Source organism: Manis javanica, chromosome 6 (assembly GCF_040802235.1).
Source record: "Manis javanica isolate MJ-LG chromosome 6, MJ_LKY, whole genome shotgun sequence".
NCBI lineage: Eukaryota > Metazoa > Chordata > Mammalia > Pholidota > Manidae > Manis > Manis javanica.
Window position 1 is genome coordinate 136,862,726 of NC_133161.1, and position 15,366 is coordinate 136,878,091.

A 15,366-nucleotide genomic window follows, 5' to 3' on the forward strand; every position below is an offset into this window, starting at 1 on the left:
TTAGGGTAACCAGCAGGCCCTGCACAGGGAAAGTCCCAAGCAAGATCTGAACCTTCAGTCTTCCTTCTTAGGGCCCCTGGCTGTTTGTGTTTCAGACTGAAGGGGATGGGTGGGACCAGTTTTGTCTTCCCCTTTCTGACTCTTTTTATTTTTGGAGGCATGTCTATTTAAATACATACACACATGTGTATGTGGATCTTTTTGCTCAGGCAGGTCAAAGCAAAAGAACAACTTTCCTTCTCGTGGGGCTTGCTGTGCATACATGAGATGAGGCCGAGTCTGTGGCTTGGGGCGCAGCCATGTCGTAACTTTGGGTAGATCTTCTGTCACATTGTTTTTCAGTTGCGTCTGGCTTTGCATTTGTGTGATTGTTCCTTCTCCCTCTCCCGCTCGTGGTGCTTGGTTTTGGTCTCCACTGCCTCTCCAGTCCCCAGTTAATGACTATGGACCAGATAGTGACTCGTACAAAGGGATGTGCAATATTTCTCTCTGGCCTTCTTCTCCCTCCCTCACATCAAGCTTCAGACCACACAGACTTGGGGGAAGACCATTTTGTTCACAGCTGCTTTTTGCATGTTAGAATTGCTGCAAACAGGATGTATCCAAAGGGCTGATTAAATCTGACATGGCATGACTGGTCTAGACTAAAAGCATTACTGTCGGCTGATTATTATTAATCACTCTGGTATTCACATGCTGCATGGTGGTATACAGAGTGCTTCTATGTCCCCCGTATCTGGACTCTGAGAACTCTCTTTGTGCTAGTCTGTTCAGCGGGTTGCTGTGGGGCTACCCCATCTGCTGTCTGAGTGCTCTGAGGTCTGTTTGGTGGAGTCAAATAGTTTTGGAAGGACCTTCCTGAGACACTTTTCAGCAAAGCTGGCCAGTGGATGTCTTAGAGGATACATGCTTCTCTGCATGAGCACAGTAGCATAACTCAGTGCCTGATCCAGTTGGACGTAACCCATTTTTGGAGAAAATACCCGTAAATGAAGGTTCCCAGCTCCAGGATTGTGAAATCGAGCTAAAATGAAAGCAGCCTACTGCTACAAACCGCAATTCTCAGCAGAGTGCATTTGGCTCATGACTGGGAGGCTGCCAGGGTGGTTCTGGCCCAGTTCAGGGCTCACTGCGACTCTTGGAAACTCAGCTATCTTGCTTGTGGAAATTACAGTCCCCATGCCCTCCAAGTACAAAAATCACTGGTAGAGTCCTTTCAGAGACAAACGCCTAAACACTGCTTAAATCTCAGTGACTTGGTGGAGTTTTCTTCATGAAAATATAAATTCTCTTGCTAAGGGTCTCGGTGGGTTTGCCTCACAGAGAAACTGAAGGACCATTAATTAAGTGGGATAGCTGGTAAACACCTTTTTATGAGATGCACAAAATTTCCTGTTCTGTTAAAAAGAGGCTGTGGCATTCTGGTTGTGGGCTATTTTCTTGAGTTTTTTAATGTGAAGTTCTGGGAGGGACAATTCCTTCATTTTTAATAATAATGGAGGGTTACAAGTGTGACAGTGGAGTGGTTAGGCATGGCCGATGACTCCATGAAGCTCTTCAATTAACTACCTTTCTGTTATACACAGTATTGGAAGGGTAAGAGGATCAGAGAGTCTCCAAATGTGGATTTTACAAAAATTATTTATTTAATACCTTTAATCTGATATATATGTATATTTAAAAAGAATTTTGGGAGCAACGTATCTTCCTAATTACTATGTGTTTAATTTTTGGGTTGGACACTACAATGAAACATTTGAATTTCGTTGTTTTAACCAACCCTAAGAGGAGACTACACCAGAAACACTAGTATTCGGTTGGGTAGGCCAACCTCCCTGTGAAATTTAAACTTTATAGTAGATCAGCTATCCTCGAACAATTCAGAGTGACTTACAGGTATTTCTCTATACACCTTTTGCCTCTTGACTTGTGCTGAATTGAAGTGGCTATTTAGTCTCCCATGATTTAAATGATGTTACCTGAAAAGTATCTAAAACTAGTACAGAGGAAATATCCCTCTGAACCTTTTCAGCTCTTGGATGTACTTATTTTCCTCAAAAAAGAGCTTTTTTGTTGTCTCCTTTTTAATGGCATTTTTGCCAGTGGAAATTTCTCTAGGAGCTCTTATGCAATCATAGCAGCTGTTTATAACCTGGTTTGGGAAATTAATGAACTTGCATGATCTTGTGGTCAGTTACGAATGCCTTAAGCAACTCAAAGAGTAAAGGATTTCTGACACTGCTATTTAGTGGGGCCTTAACTCTTTAATCAACCCCCTTGTTTTTAATTGCCCACCCTTCCACAATGAAGTAAAAATTTTGAGGGCAAAATTGTAGTTGGAGAAGATAAAGAACATGGATTTCTGTGTTGGAAGAGTGCTAGCATTTTTTTTTAATCTCCTGGAAAAGGCATCATACTTCTTTTTTTATTTGAAAAGGCATAGAAGGCAGTGCATGTATTTCATTTAAAAATAGTATTTGGAAAAAATGCTAAAAAATATCACTTTGGTTCCAAGGTCAAGGAAGGTCAATCTGCTCTTAGTCTAATGGAATTTTTTTTTCTTAAAACCAAAACATTTTGCCAAATTGGCCCTTTTGAAATCATCTTATAAGCTGACTTGGAATGGGGGATGGAGCCTGACACTGCTCTGATTTCTTCCTCTATTCATGGGGTCTAACACATCAGCCAGAAAGTCTTTAATAACGTATACGATTCCCAGCCTTTAGTTTTCTGGCTCTAGAATTCTTTAGGTCCCAAATACTGGTGTCTCCCTCTGATAGACAGGAGCCGTGCTCAACTCAAATCTCTGTTCTAGATGCCATATGACAAGACAAGGCAGTGGCACTGGGCCCTCAGCTCGCACCCCAGCATCCCTTTCCCCAGAAGCTTCCATGCCCTTTGCCCTCTCCCTTCTTCCACCCCTCCTGTGGATCTGATGAGCAGCCCGACCTCACTAAGAGGGTTTTCACAGTTGTCTTTTCCTGATCCCTCCTCCTCTGCCCTCTTCCCACCTCCTCCTTTACCTCCAGGTAAGCTCGGGGGCCAGGACTCTTTTGAGAGCATAGAGAGCTACGATAGTTGTGACCGCCTCACGCAGTCCTGGAGCAGCCAGTCATCTTTCAACAGCCTGCAGCGAGTTCCCTCCTATGACAGCTTCGACTCAGAGGACTATCCCACCGCCCTGCCCAACCACAAGCCCAAGGGCACCTTCAAGGACTATGTGCGTGACCGTGCTGACCTCAACAAGGACAAGCCTGTCATTCCTGCTGCTGCCCTGGCTGGCTACACAGGTAGGCGCCCTCCTGGCACCTCCGCAGCCTCTGTGCGCGTTGCTGTGGGTGGGCTCAGCGGAAGGCACGGTGTGCATATTCCTAGCCTCTTTCTTTTTGGGGAGCGTGGGGAGAAGCAGACTCTAAGAGGTCTGGTCAGGCCCTCAAGCCACTCTGTGAATAGCCATTGAGTTTTGGAAGCAAACAGTATCCTTCTATCCCAGGGCATCATTTCCAAGAGTGGTAGGAAAAACATAGTTTGGAACTTTTTCCACATCTGGGGGAAGGGAACTATATTGATTTGGTGTTTCTGGGAACTGCCTAGTAGCCTAGCATCAAGGGACTTTTCTTAGCCTGCTCTTGGGAGGTCTTTCTAAACCAAACCAGCAACAGCATCTCAAAGGCGTCATTGAATGGGCTCCCCCCGAGCCTCTTCAGTGGCAGCACGCTCATGGGGCAGTTCTTCAGTGGGAACAGCACCCTCGTTACCCGAACTCCAGATCCTGGCCTATCTGGGAAACCCTTTTTTTCACTTGTAGCTTTAGTATTGATTTTCTTCTGGTGAAAGTTATGGTAGTGGTGAATACAGAAATATAGAGGAAGGAAGGTGTATGTTGAGAGCATGGGGCTTTAATTGAGAATCTGGTAATAGAGCAAAACAATTCATTGTCCCAAGTGAGTGGTAGCATATAAGCTGCCTAACCTTGGAAATGTTTGCAGAGTATATCTGAAAAATATCCAGGGGTCCCTAATGTGTTAATGATTGGATTCTTTCTGTACAATTGTAGTGATTCCTAAAAATTAGACATTGTGTTGTAGGTGGAGCTTGTTTTAAGCTTTGATTGCTCAGCTGTGGTCTAGGCCTCTACGCTCTTATAATTTAGTCCACCTTGGACTTGTTACCATGCAGGGCCCCTTTGTGTAGGTGGAGACAAACAGCACAGTCTGTGTTTCTGTTAAGCTGTATGTCTGATCATAAAAACACGCAATACCCTTACTCTTGCATCCATGAAGTCTCAGGTTTGTACCAAGAAAACTAGCTGACCTTTTGAGTCCTAACTCCAATGCTTAGAAAAATTACTTCTCCTTCCATGATCTGGAGCATGTCTTTTATGTTGCATTCCACATAGCTCCTAGCAGTTCATTGCAGGAATAGGTGCTCAGGAGTTATGTCTTTGTTTCGAAGTAGGGCTATATATAAAGCCATGTGCTGGAAGGGAACTTAAAGGCCCTCTGCTCTGTTCTTTCTACACTAGCCCCCGAAGTCTTTGCTTGAATGTACTGGTGTGAGGGAATTTGCTACTTTTCTGGGGAGTCCTTCACCCTCTCCGGATAGCAGACTATTAGAAAGTTGGCCATTTCCATGCATGACATCCAGATGAAGAAAACTGTATTAAGTCTATTTCGAGATGTGCCAGAGTCTGGCTCCTGCATTACAGCTCCTAAGTGTTTTAAGAACTAGACTCCAGTTGCTACACGGATGAAGTGGGGGAGAGTGCTGCTTTATTAGGAAGAGAAAGGGAAGGCTTGGAGCTCTGAAAGGACTGTGGCTTTGGAGGGGCGACCCACATACCTGGCTGTGCTTGCTTCCACTCTGTGGCACAGGGATAATTTGGCTCTGTCATTTGTCCCTGTACAATGGCCATGTCCCTACCTTCTCCTCTACCCTACCTTCCAGTATCAAGTCCTTCACTTAGTGTCCCTGTATTAAGGGGAATCACCATATAACCACCATCAGCATCTTTGATCATAATTCTTCCAAGACAGTTTTCATCCTTCTCTCCTAGTTAGGTATGTGATTCTGAAAACTGCTAGTTAGGGCACTTTTGTAGATAATGAGATTAAGTAACCTGACTTTTAAATTCTAAAGTTTGGGTTATGGCCAAAGAAAGCCTTACAGTTGAGGTCAGCCTTCATGGGGTAAGATTCTGGTAAGGATCCGTGGCTATACCATAAAAGGTCTGGAAGTTCTAGAAATGGTGAAGGCCTGACCACCACCTCCGAAATCAACTCCTCTGAGAGTATGACATGTGTGAGTTACTGGATTTCCCATGTGGGAGAAGCCTGCATAGCTAGGAGTCTATGAGAGTGACCCAAAGGATTTTGGCTCAGAGGATACCGTGCCAAGAATTATTTGAGAGTTGAGGAATAATTCCAAGCATCCCAGTTTCGAGGATAGAAGGAAAGGGATGAATTGGAAGGTCTAAAACCGAGCAATGAGTGTGAAGCAAAAATTAGGGACACGAAGTGCCATCAAGGTAGCCAAAATCAAAATGCTGCCTCTAAGTCTTCTCTGGTAATGCCAACTCAGAGCCAGACACAAGTGTATCCAAAGCTCTTTCCAGCTCAAGTACAAGTATGTCCTGGAGGTCTGAGTTATAGTGATGTTACCCTTTATTGTTTTTAATAGGCGCTCTTTAAAACATTCCTCCCCTCCCCTCCCTCCCTCCCTCCGTCCCTCCCTCTTTCTCTCTCTTTCTAAGAGAAACATTCAATGAGTAGAAGAAAAGGGAGGGCAACCCTCAAAGGTCTCAAAGACTAAAGTAATTTGAATTAAACGCCATTTTTTAATCATCTCACCGCTCGGTGGTTTCTCCCTTATAAATGGGGTCTAACTTTTCATATTCTCTCAAATGCTGGTGAGAACAATATAGCCCAGAAAAACAGAAGTCCCCTCTGCTACCTCCCAGCTCCAACACACTGGGTGATTTTAGGCAAATTTCTCTTGTACCCTTTGCTACTTTTAGTGAAGTAGAAGTGTTCATCCTTATCTTGGTGGTAGGAGATGTGTGAAAATGTAATTGAACTGAATCAATTAATTAAACAAATGAGTGCTAGACATCATGCTAGACACAGGGGGGGAAAGCTCAATTGCAAGAAATCAATCATTTCAGCAAATGTTTCCCAGCACGTGCTGAGTGCAGATAAGTGCTAGTAGCCCTTAGGATGCACTGTCTTGTCAAGTTCAAGATCTTATAATTGTCCTTAGATTTGACCTGGATTTTCTTGTAGCTGTGGTCTGAATGAAGGTCAGGATTTGTCAGGCAGGTGGGGTGCACCCCAAATTTTAGTGGCTTTTTTCCTGTGCTCAGTGCCTGGTGAGTATCTCCTGCCCACTCTGCAAACTGATTCTGTGTGGTGCTTCCCTTGCTTGCACACCCTCACTGTGGCCCCTTAACATTTCAGGTGCATACCTAGGAAGGGGGAGGGGATGAAGCATACGTATCCGGCCCCCTCTGCTCTGCCACCCAAGTGCATGTGGTGGCTGGAGTTCTTATAAATGCATCTCTGACTTCATGCAGACATGTTAAGATAAGCTGCAGTTGGGAAAAAGACTTTGGAAAGTAGATATAATTGCCTAAGTGTTGCAAAACTTTGTTGCGTCTAAAACTTACACCTATTTTCTATCTCAAGTTCTGCCCTCTTTTTTTTGTCTGTTCCCTAAAAACTCCATCACACCAGAACATGTGTGGCTACAGAGTAGAGCACTTTACCTTCACATCGCTGGTCCTTGGCCTGAAGTGAAGAGTGTGTGCAGAGATTGTCTGAGGTGTGAAGGGAATCGTTTTCCTGCCATTACACTAGGAGCCTAAGTCTTTAGCCATCTCACCTTCAAAGGAGTACATTTTACTTCTTCATATGATGTCTTAGTCACTGCACTGTAAGTGTGGAAATCAGTTAGAAACTGAATTTTCACATTCTCTTGCACAGTTACATTCTTCCTCCAAAGATAAGAAAATTGCATCAACCTTCCCTGGGCTCCCATGGCAACTTGTTAAATTAGGTCAAGATGCGGGGGCAGATAACATGGCTTGAAAACCTGCCTGTTAGCCGAGTTAAGAATACATCAAATGCAATGCTGGCTTCCGCCAAAATGCACCTTCTTACCTTACTGTGAACTGCTTACGGTTATCAAACTGATACAATCAGAAGCTCCATTTTCTCTTGTTCGGAGATGCATTATGAACCCCATCTAATTACAAAACTCTCTGAGAGAAGTGGCTCAGTGTTTTCTATCTATTTGATAGGCCTAAGAAAAATGCTTTCCTGATCCTTAAGAGACACAGGCTTCTCTGGTCTTCTTTTTCAGTTTCGGTAGGTATAGAATAATATACTGGATTGTCAGATTGGATGCACCCTTCCTCTCTGTCCCTCTGGCCCATTTTATAGATGATGAAACTGAGGCCCAAAGAATGACTTATTGAGGACCATGTAATTGCAGTCTGTACAGAAGGTTCTTCCCAAACTGAATCTTAAGTGCCAGATATCTCACCTGAATCCAAAATCTTCCTCCATATTAAGGAGTGAGCATCTCAGTTGCTAATTAATACTGCTTGTTGCTAATGACTACTGTCTGTATGTGGGTTAGGAGTATTTAGGGGAAGTAGTGCTAGCTTTTGCCTCCAGTGTAGAGTTACTGGTCTGTAAATCACCTTTATCAAACTTCATTCCAGATTGCCAGACATTGCCACAGATCAGCAATCCATTCCTATCACTTCTGCAGTTGTAAATAAGCTGGCATGGTGGTAATGCTTCTGAAGTCAGTGACCACGTGTAGCCCCACCCTTCAGGTTGCAATATTGAATGAAGTGGTTTGGGTCATTGTTTTCATCCTGGAGCCTGAAAAAAAGCTAAGCTCTGAACCCTTCTTAACTGTCACAAAATTATGTTTTATAGTGCTGTGCAGATTTGTGAATGTATTGTCCCTCAGTTTCCTTAAGGCTAATTTGGGACTTTCTGGAATTCAACTTCCAAATATTTTTGTGTGAGATGTCACAAAAAAGAGGTAGCAGTCTTGTAGGAAATAAAAAGCCCCATACATTCCCCTTGTAGGTCCTCAACCTGCTTCTGGCCTGAAATAAATCTTGTTGCCGTTTTGTAGGTGGCATTAGAGCCAGTCGAAAGTCACACAATAAGAAAGTCCCTGGGCCAAGCCCAGAACCTTGGTGTTCTGGCTCATAGTTGAGCTTTAGGGTTCAGTAACCCAAAGCTAAGGCTAAGGCATGTTTTTGAAAATAAACAACCTCACTGCAGAAGGAAGTGCTTCAGAACCCTTCAATTCAGAATGAAACCTGAGATTTGGCAGCATTACCTGAAATCACAGTTTTCTGAAGAAAAGCAGGATTGCAAAATGATCTCAGTGTACTGGGGTGCAAAAAACTGAGGACACTTTTGGTATGAGCCTAAGTCACTGATAAGGAATGGGGAAAGGGCTCACCCAAGCCAATTAGTAGTGCAGGGTGACTTTGTGCAGAAGAAGATTTTAAAAATTCTAAATCCATGTTATTAGGAAGAGCATGGAACTCTTTAACGAGGGGGGAACTATTACCCGAGCCAGACCCTCCGTGTAAATGTTTTTGGTGTAAGACTGTGTGAATGGACTTAGGTCTAGAAGAACCCTTGTTGGCATGAGCATAGAACTCTGGTACCCATTTTGTGCAGTGGCTCTCTTTTCAGGGGGCCCTGACGTTCTTTGGGCCAGGCAAAGCTGGCGCTGGCCTGTGGGCTGGAAAAAGTCAGTCTCAACATAGAGCCTCCTTGGACGGCCGCTGAATGGACAGGAGGTTTAAGCTTAGGGAGAAGAAAGGCAGCGACGGGGAGTGTCTTCCCTTTATCTCAGAAGCCCCTGGGATCAGCAGGTTCCTGGACTCAGGAAACCAGGCAGACCCCCTCAGCCTGAACGGACCCTTGCTGCCAGCCAGCTTCTCAGAAGCTGGGAGGGATTCTGATTCTCTGCTGTGTTGACAGTGGGTCCATAAGGGGTGCATGGCATGGCATGGTTTGGGGGTCTCCCCAAAGCAATGAGTTAACATGCTGGTCAGTTATGAGACTGATGGGAAAACACACTGGAACATGGAGGAAGAAAACTCCTGAAAGATGTGACCTGGATGGGGGGTGGAGCCTCTTTCTGTTGCCTGCTTCGCTGTTTCACCGCTTCTGCCTTCTTAACTGATTGGCTTCTGGACAGATTTTGTTAATCATCTGCCGTCGGTAGAAAAAGATCACAAGGTGGGAGGAATCACCCTCGCTATGAATTTTTTTTTCTAAATGCCTTTTAAAAATATGAAAGTGGACATTCCCTGTTTCCCCTGGTTCCTTTGAAGGCTGCAACTGGCTGAACTGCCTCCCTGCTTTGATTCAGTTACAGGAGTACCTTGCCAGCTATCTTTGGGGCAGAAGAGGCTCATTCCTACTTTATAAAATGTATCTCAGACCCTGATGCTGTTTACAGCTCTCTGAGACCTAGTGGGTGCCTGGATTTTGGATGGCAGGGGAGTCACACATTGCCCCCTCTTTTCTGGGCCGGCCCCCTGCCTGCTGTAGAGGTATCTCTGGGTCTCACCTTTTTTGGGTCGCTGTTTCTTTAACAAGTGATGGAATTGGGTGGTTCTGGAATTGCACTCTGCCTCCAATTTGAAGCTCCACCTTTTTGTCTTTGAAGTAAAATGTTTCCACTGAGCAGAATTCAGCCAGCATGCTGCTGAGGCATCCACACAAGTTCTCCTTGCCTTTCAACAACAGGCCCTGGAAACTCCCCGTAGCTTCTGTTGGGAAAGGCCCTGCCAGATGTGCCTCCTTCTGTCCTTTGGCATCTCTCTTTTCCCTGGACTGCCTTCCCTGCTCTGGAGGAGCAATGGTTCCTCAGAGTGGAGACTCGGTTTAAGAGAGGCCATACCCCTCCTTGTCTTCCCTGTGAGGACGTTCGTGTGACGCCTGCAGGTGGATGGTGGTCAGCCTCCCGTCTGTCACTTGGGTTTGCCCTTCAGATGTAAGTCCAGGTTACACCCATGAGAGGGGCACCATCCAGGCTGTTTAACCACTGGTTATATTTCATGTAGGGGTTCAGAGCATGGACTCAGGAGCCAGTCCAGGCTGAGCGTGTTCCAGCTTTGCCAGTGGCCAACTGTGTGACCTTGGGCAAGCTAATATCTCTGTGCCTCAGTTTTCTTACCTGCAAAATGGTAATAATTATAGTAATAATTATAGGATTGTTGTGAGAATTGAATGGTTTATGGAAAGCACCCGTAAACAAGACTAGGTCCATGAGAAGTGCTCTCTAGGTTCTAGTTGTTTTACCACTGTTTCATATTATTCTCCAACCTTTTGTCTTTCCAATATAATTCTGCATTCCTTTGGTCAGGGGCAGTGCATTTTACTTATAGAAGTCTGTTTGTTCCTGGCAGTGTCTTGGGGTACAACAGATATTTAATATCAGATTTGGTCACTTTAGCTATTCAGCTCAACCTGCATATGTGTTAAGCCCCTACATTGTGCCAGACAGTTACATATTAAATTTTTGTTTAACTGTCACCAGCAACCACACAAGGAGTTTCAGTTGTTCTTATTGTACAAATGAGGGAGTTGAGGTTCAGAGGAGAAAGGGTCTAGCTCAGAGTCACACAGCAAGCAACAAAGATGCTTGTCAAAGTTTTCCACAGTGGCAGACAGTTAGTAGGAAAATGTCCACTCTTCATGGACATGTTAGGGTATTGGTTTGGCTCTGAGAAGTACATGTTAAGACATGATTAGACTTTCAAGAAATGCATTGGCAGGAGGACATCTCTGAGGGACGAAGTGGGAGGGAACAGGAGAAGGCAGTGGAGTCTTCAGACCATGCCACAGCTGTCACCTGGGAAAGGAGAGCGGGAAGGAAGGGATTTGGGCAGGAAGAGCCTCTAACCACAGCTCAGTTCCAAACACGCTTTCGCCGGGTTGACAGGCCATCCTTGCGTCACAGTTGCCCAGTGGAGAGCTCTGCATCGCCAAGGAATGGGCCTGCTGCCCAACTGTGCGTGGTGCCTGGCTGGAGCAGCCCCCAGGGAGCGTGGCCTTGGTGGGGACGGGGGAGTCCAGTCAGTCATGCTCCCAGCAGAAGGATGGGAGAGGCATGTTGTCACGGCTGCCACAGGTGGTGTGACCTCCTCATCAGACAGGTTGACAAGTCGGGGATGTCACATAGGCCAGTGCAGCTCTTCTGTCTGGCTGGTTGTGTTGCAGGCCTCAGATCATGTCCCAGTGCTCCTGGCGGCCTAGGGTAGGCTCCTGAGCAGGCTGTATATTGTTGATACTAAGTAACCCAACTGCATTGTGTTGTGTGTGACTCACGTCTCCCTGAGAGATAATGAGAGTGAAAGTTCTCCTAAGGTGAGTGAATGTGAAAGTTTGTACTCTGGAGAGAGGCTGGGACCTGCTTGGCTGGAGAGGTGCTCAGGGCCCAGCATGTGGAGGTGGTTGACATTCAGACCCAGGGTGGGTGCAGTTTCTTGTGAAGGCCCCAAGGCTGGGTTCCCGTCCTTTCTTCTTTAAGGGCGTAGGTAGGACATTTTCAGCTCTCATCACATCGTGGTGGAACAAAGTGTTTTTTCTGCTCCCTCTGTGCTGTTAATATTCTATTTTGTTTCTCAACCCCATCTGGCCACAGTGCCTTCCAGGTGAGGGGTGTTCAGAAATTATTTGCTAGATAAGTGCTTGAAAACTTCAGTGCTCAAATGATCACAGGGGCTGTAGTTCACCTCCCCAAGAATCCTAATAGGTTTAACTAGTCATTTAACTCATCCTTGAGATGCAGGGGCAGCTACCCCGAGGATAAAAGAAATTCCAGACATGGCGTTCAGAATCTGCTGAGAAAAGGCACCAGCTTCTGACTTATCAATTCCTGTTTTCTAATCCTCATTGGCAACTGTATCTTCCTCCTTGTTACCTAGATTCTTAGGAAGGCATTTTCTTTAGATATTTACATTGATGAGAAAAAGCGTTTCTTTGGTTTCTAACAAATTTCTCACCCCACACCCTCAAATCCAAACCCAACCTATTTCTGGTGATTTCTTAAAACAATCAGTTACCTAGAAGACATCAGGAGGAAAAAACTCTAAAGAAACCCACTTCCTGACCTGAGTCTCACTGGCTCTCCGTCCAGGTTTGCGTCTGAGTGGCCTGTTGAACATGGTTAGACAAGAGTTCTTGGGTTTAGAGGAAGGAGGTGGCTGCATTTGAGTACAGGCTGCCCCCTTAAGCAGGAACAGTCCCCTTTGTCCCACAGCCACCCTTGCACATGTGTGCTTGAACACTTGCAGGTGTGAGGAACCCAAGCAAAATCAAGGGTCTTCCCTCCATATGCGGAAGTGTGTAACTGTCTTGTTTCAGGCCCAGCGCAGACTTGTCTGTGGTCCTCCCTACATCTGTCCCCTGTAGGGCAGCCCAGTGACCCGTCGCCAGCCCCATGGGCTAGCTGCCCAGCCCATCTTGGATGCTGATAGTTGGACAAGACTCTTTGCTTACCTGCTTAATGCATCAGTGAATGCTGATGGGATCTGATTCTAGGGACAAACTACTGACCTCTGTGGGGAATGTGCCTCTCTCGTGGTCTGTCCTACATCATTATTAGGTGGACTGTGCTTGGTGAAGAAGAAGCATAAATGATAAGGGAGAAAAGGCGCATTGTGGGAAAGAGGATCTAAGTCTGTCTGTGGCCATGATTTCCCCAAACCATAAATGCCTGTGATACTTTCACTTGCAAAACAGTGTGTGTATCTGCTCTTTTTTGTGTTGGGCCTGCTTTGAATTAGAGCAAAGAGGGTCAGAGTTATTAGTAACTTTAAAAAATCAAAACTTGTTACTCTCATTATAATATTTAAAAGATTTTAGATTTATATGCTTTAACCTTTGTGTTAGTCCCCAACTTTCTCCTTTTTTGAAGTTGGCCTTATTAAAGGCCAGTTTAATTCTTGGAGGAATAATTGAATTTTACCTTATGTTTTGCCATGTTCCATTTTTTTTTCCTTTAATTCCATCTTCTTTTCTTGTCTTTCTTTGAACAGCCTGCAGTCAAAATATATTTTCTGCCTACTTCCACTGCTGTATTTTATGTTGTTCTCAAACTTTTCTGCACTGTGACCTCTTCTTTTTAGAGACTTAATTTACATCTCTATGAAGTAGGGCGGAGCAGGAATAACTCTCTCCAGTTAGGGATGGGAAAACCAAAGCCCAGAGAGATTAAATGAGTTGTGTAACACCAGGCAGTGAATCAGGGAGGGCCTGGGATCAAAGCCCTGGAAGCTTGACTCCTTGTTTTGAGCATTCCCTCAGGCATATATATATTTTAATTTTATAGGATACTATCTGCTGTCAGATCTCAATTGCTAACTGCCAGACATAATTCTTGTTGGTGTTTTTAATTTTTTGAAATGATTCCTCCTTTCTTTTGGTCTCATGTGTTACAGACATGGATTTGACATCAAAGGCTCTTTCTAACTGATTTGAGAGCTGTTTTTTAGTTTGTTTCCATTGTTAGAGACTGGCTATTTCAGCACTAAATAAATGCACGTTCGTGAAGTTATTCTCCATCCTTCTGTTCATGAAGTGTGTGTTCCAAGCACCTGTTAGAATGTTCTCTGTGGCTATGAGTTCAGTTATTAGAACTTCTTATCCCCATTTGCTGCCCTTGAGTTACTAGCTACTGATACAGGAACATATGCATCAAACCTACTGACTCTATAGTGATTCATTAAACCAAGGCATTGTTACAAATGGCCCATAGATGGATCATGTTGCCGTTGAGGAGAGACTGGATCAGGGTGGGGAGCCAAAGTATGAAGTGGTCCCTACCTTCCTTTTGTTTGGAAAAGCTTCCCAATGCCCTGGTTGCCATACAACCCAGCAATATGATCTCTTGCAATGTTCATCGTCAGGCAGAAGACGTGTGCACTGTCAGGTTGCGTTTGGTCCAGAGGGCAAGAAACTGTCAGGATGTTTCTGTTTAATTTGTCATTAATCTTCCTTTCATAAGGACTTAATAGAAATGGAGAGATTTTGGAATCTTTAGTGCATGATGATTTAGAAGGGGGTTGATAGGGAGGGCTAATGCTTAGACTCTGGGGTTGCCCCCTGCACCCCCCAGAGGGGCGCCCCTGCAGTAGTATAATGGTAGGAAGATACACTTGTGAACAGATGGGTCATTTCTGGATTCGCGTGTTCTGTTTTTGCCATCATCGTTTGGCTGTGGGTAGAGACACCTGGGTGGAAGGGAGGGGCCAGCCAGTCCCTTTCCTCTGTTTAAGGACCACCTGCCAGATGTGTGCCCTCAGAGCAGAGTCAGCCCTGTTGGAGGGCGACCAAGCATGAGAGTTTCATAGGTTAAAATAAATGTGGTGTCTTGCCCACACTGGGAGGTATTTGATTTGACTTTGAGAGTTGAGGTGAAGAGATTAGCTTCTCAAAGTAACAAATTAATCCCCAAAGGACAGGAGGTGTGGTCCTTTTTATTTTGGGGAGCATGTTGATGAAACATAGCCTGGGAGTCACCCATATTGATTAGCCCTAAATATAGTTTAATAGAGAGAAGCAGTCTGGGTGGCTTCTTAAATCCTTACACCTTGCTTCAGAGGCAGATTGTTTCAGTAACACAGTTCGGTGAATGTTTACTGTCAGAGACCAGACACGCTGTCTGACACTGAGACCCTATCCCAGGTTGTGGAGCATGACATGGAAAGACACAGTCCCTGCCCTTGGAGCATATATTCTAGTGATGAGAGAGAGGGCATAGAGCAATTCCTCAGAGTTGGCCTTGGTGTCAGGAAACCACAGGGGAGGCTGCCCGAGAGAGGGACTGCCCCGGCCTGTCCTCCGTCAGCATGGTCGACACCTATATGCCAGCCTCCCACTGCAGCACAGATGGCAGAGTGAACACTCGCAGTTGAGATGAAGAGGAAAAGCTGAAGTCCAGCCCTGAACCCCATTCACTTGCAGTGAGTTCTTGCTAGTGGGGGTGAGCACCCTCCAAGCCTAGAAAATGAGGAGAAAGGTACTGACAAGTAGCCAAACAGCAAGGATTCTTAGCAAGAGAATCTTACTGAAATTTCCTCCCAGCCACTGCTCTGTGCTCCCTTAATGCTCACTTCTCAGACTCAGAAAGGGAGTGAAAAAGCAGGGGATTTTTAATAGCCAGCCTTCATTAAGGTAGAGGGTGGGCCTTCCGGTTCCTAGACGAGGAGATGGACTTAAAACATAAGCAAAATGAGTAGAAATTTACTTGGAGCTTTGCCTTAAAAAAAAAATGAGATTGTAGCCTTGGATGTGAAGCATCTCGAGAGAGCCCCTC

At 45.1% G+C, this 15,366-nt stretch overlaps 1 protein-coding gene across 8 annotated transcripts in view; it reads left to right on the forward strand.

Annotated features, from left to right (window-relative positions):
* ETS1 (ETS proto-oncogene 1, transcription factor) overlaps positions 1-15,366 on the forward strand; it is a 125,373-nt gene that overhangs the window by 100,675 nt on the left and 9,332 nt on the right. For 6 of the 8 annotated variants that reach the window (XM_073239495.1, XM_073239494.1, XM_037000810.2 and 3 more), the window contains one exon: positions 3,030-3,290. The exons of the other annotated variants lie outside the window; for them this stretch is intronic. In XM_073239495.1, coding sequence (XP_073095596.1) covers positions 3,030-3,290 — 261 coding nt within the window. The remainder of the gene's footprint in view (positions 1-3,029; positions 3,291-15,366) is intronic. 8 annotated transcript variants of the gene reach the window in all.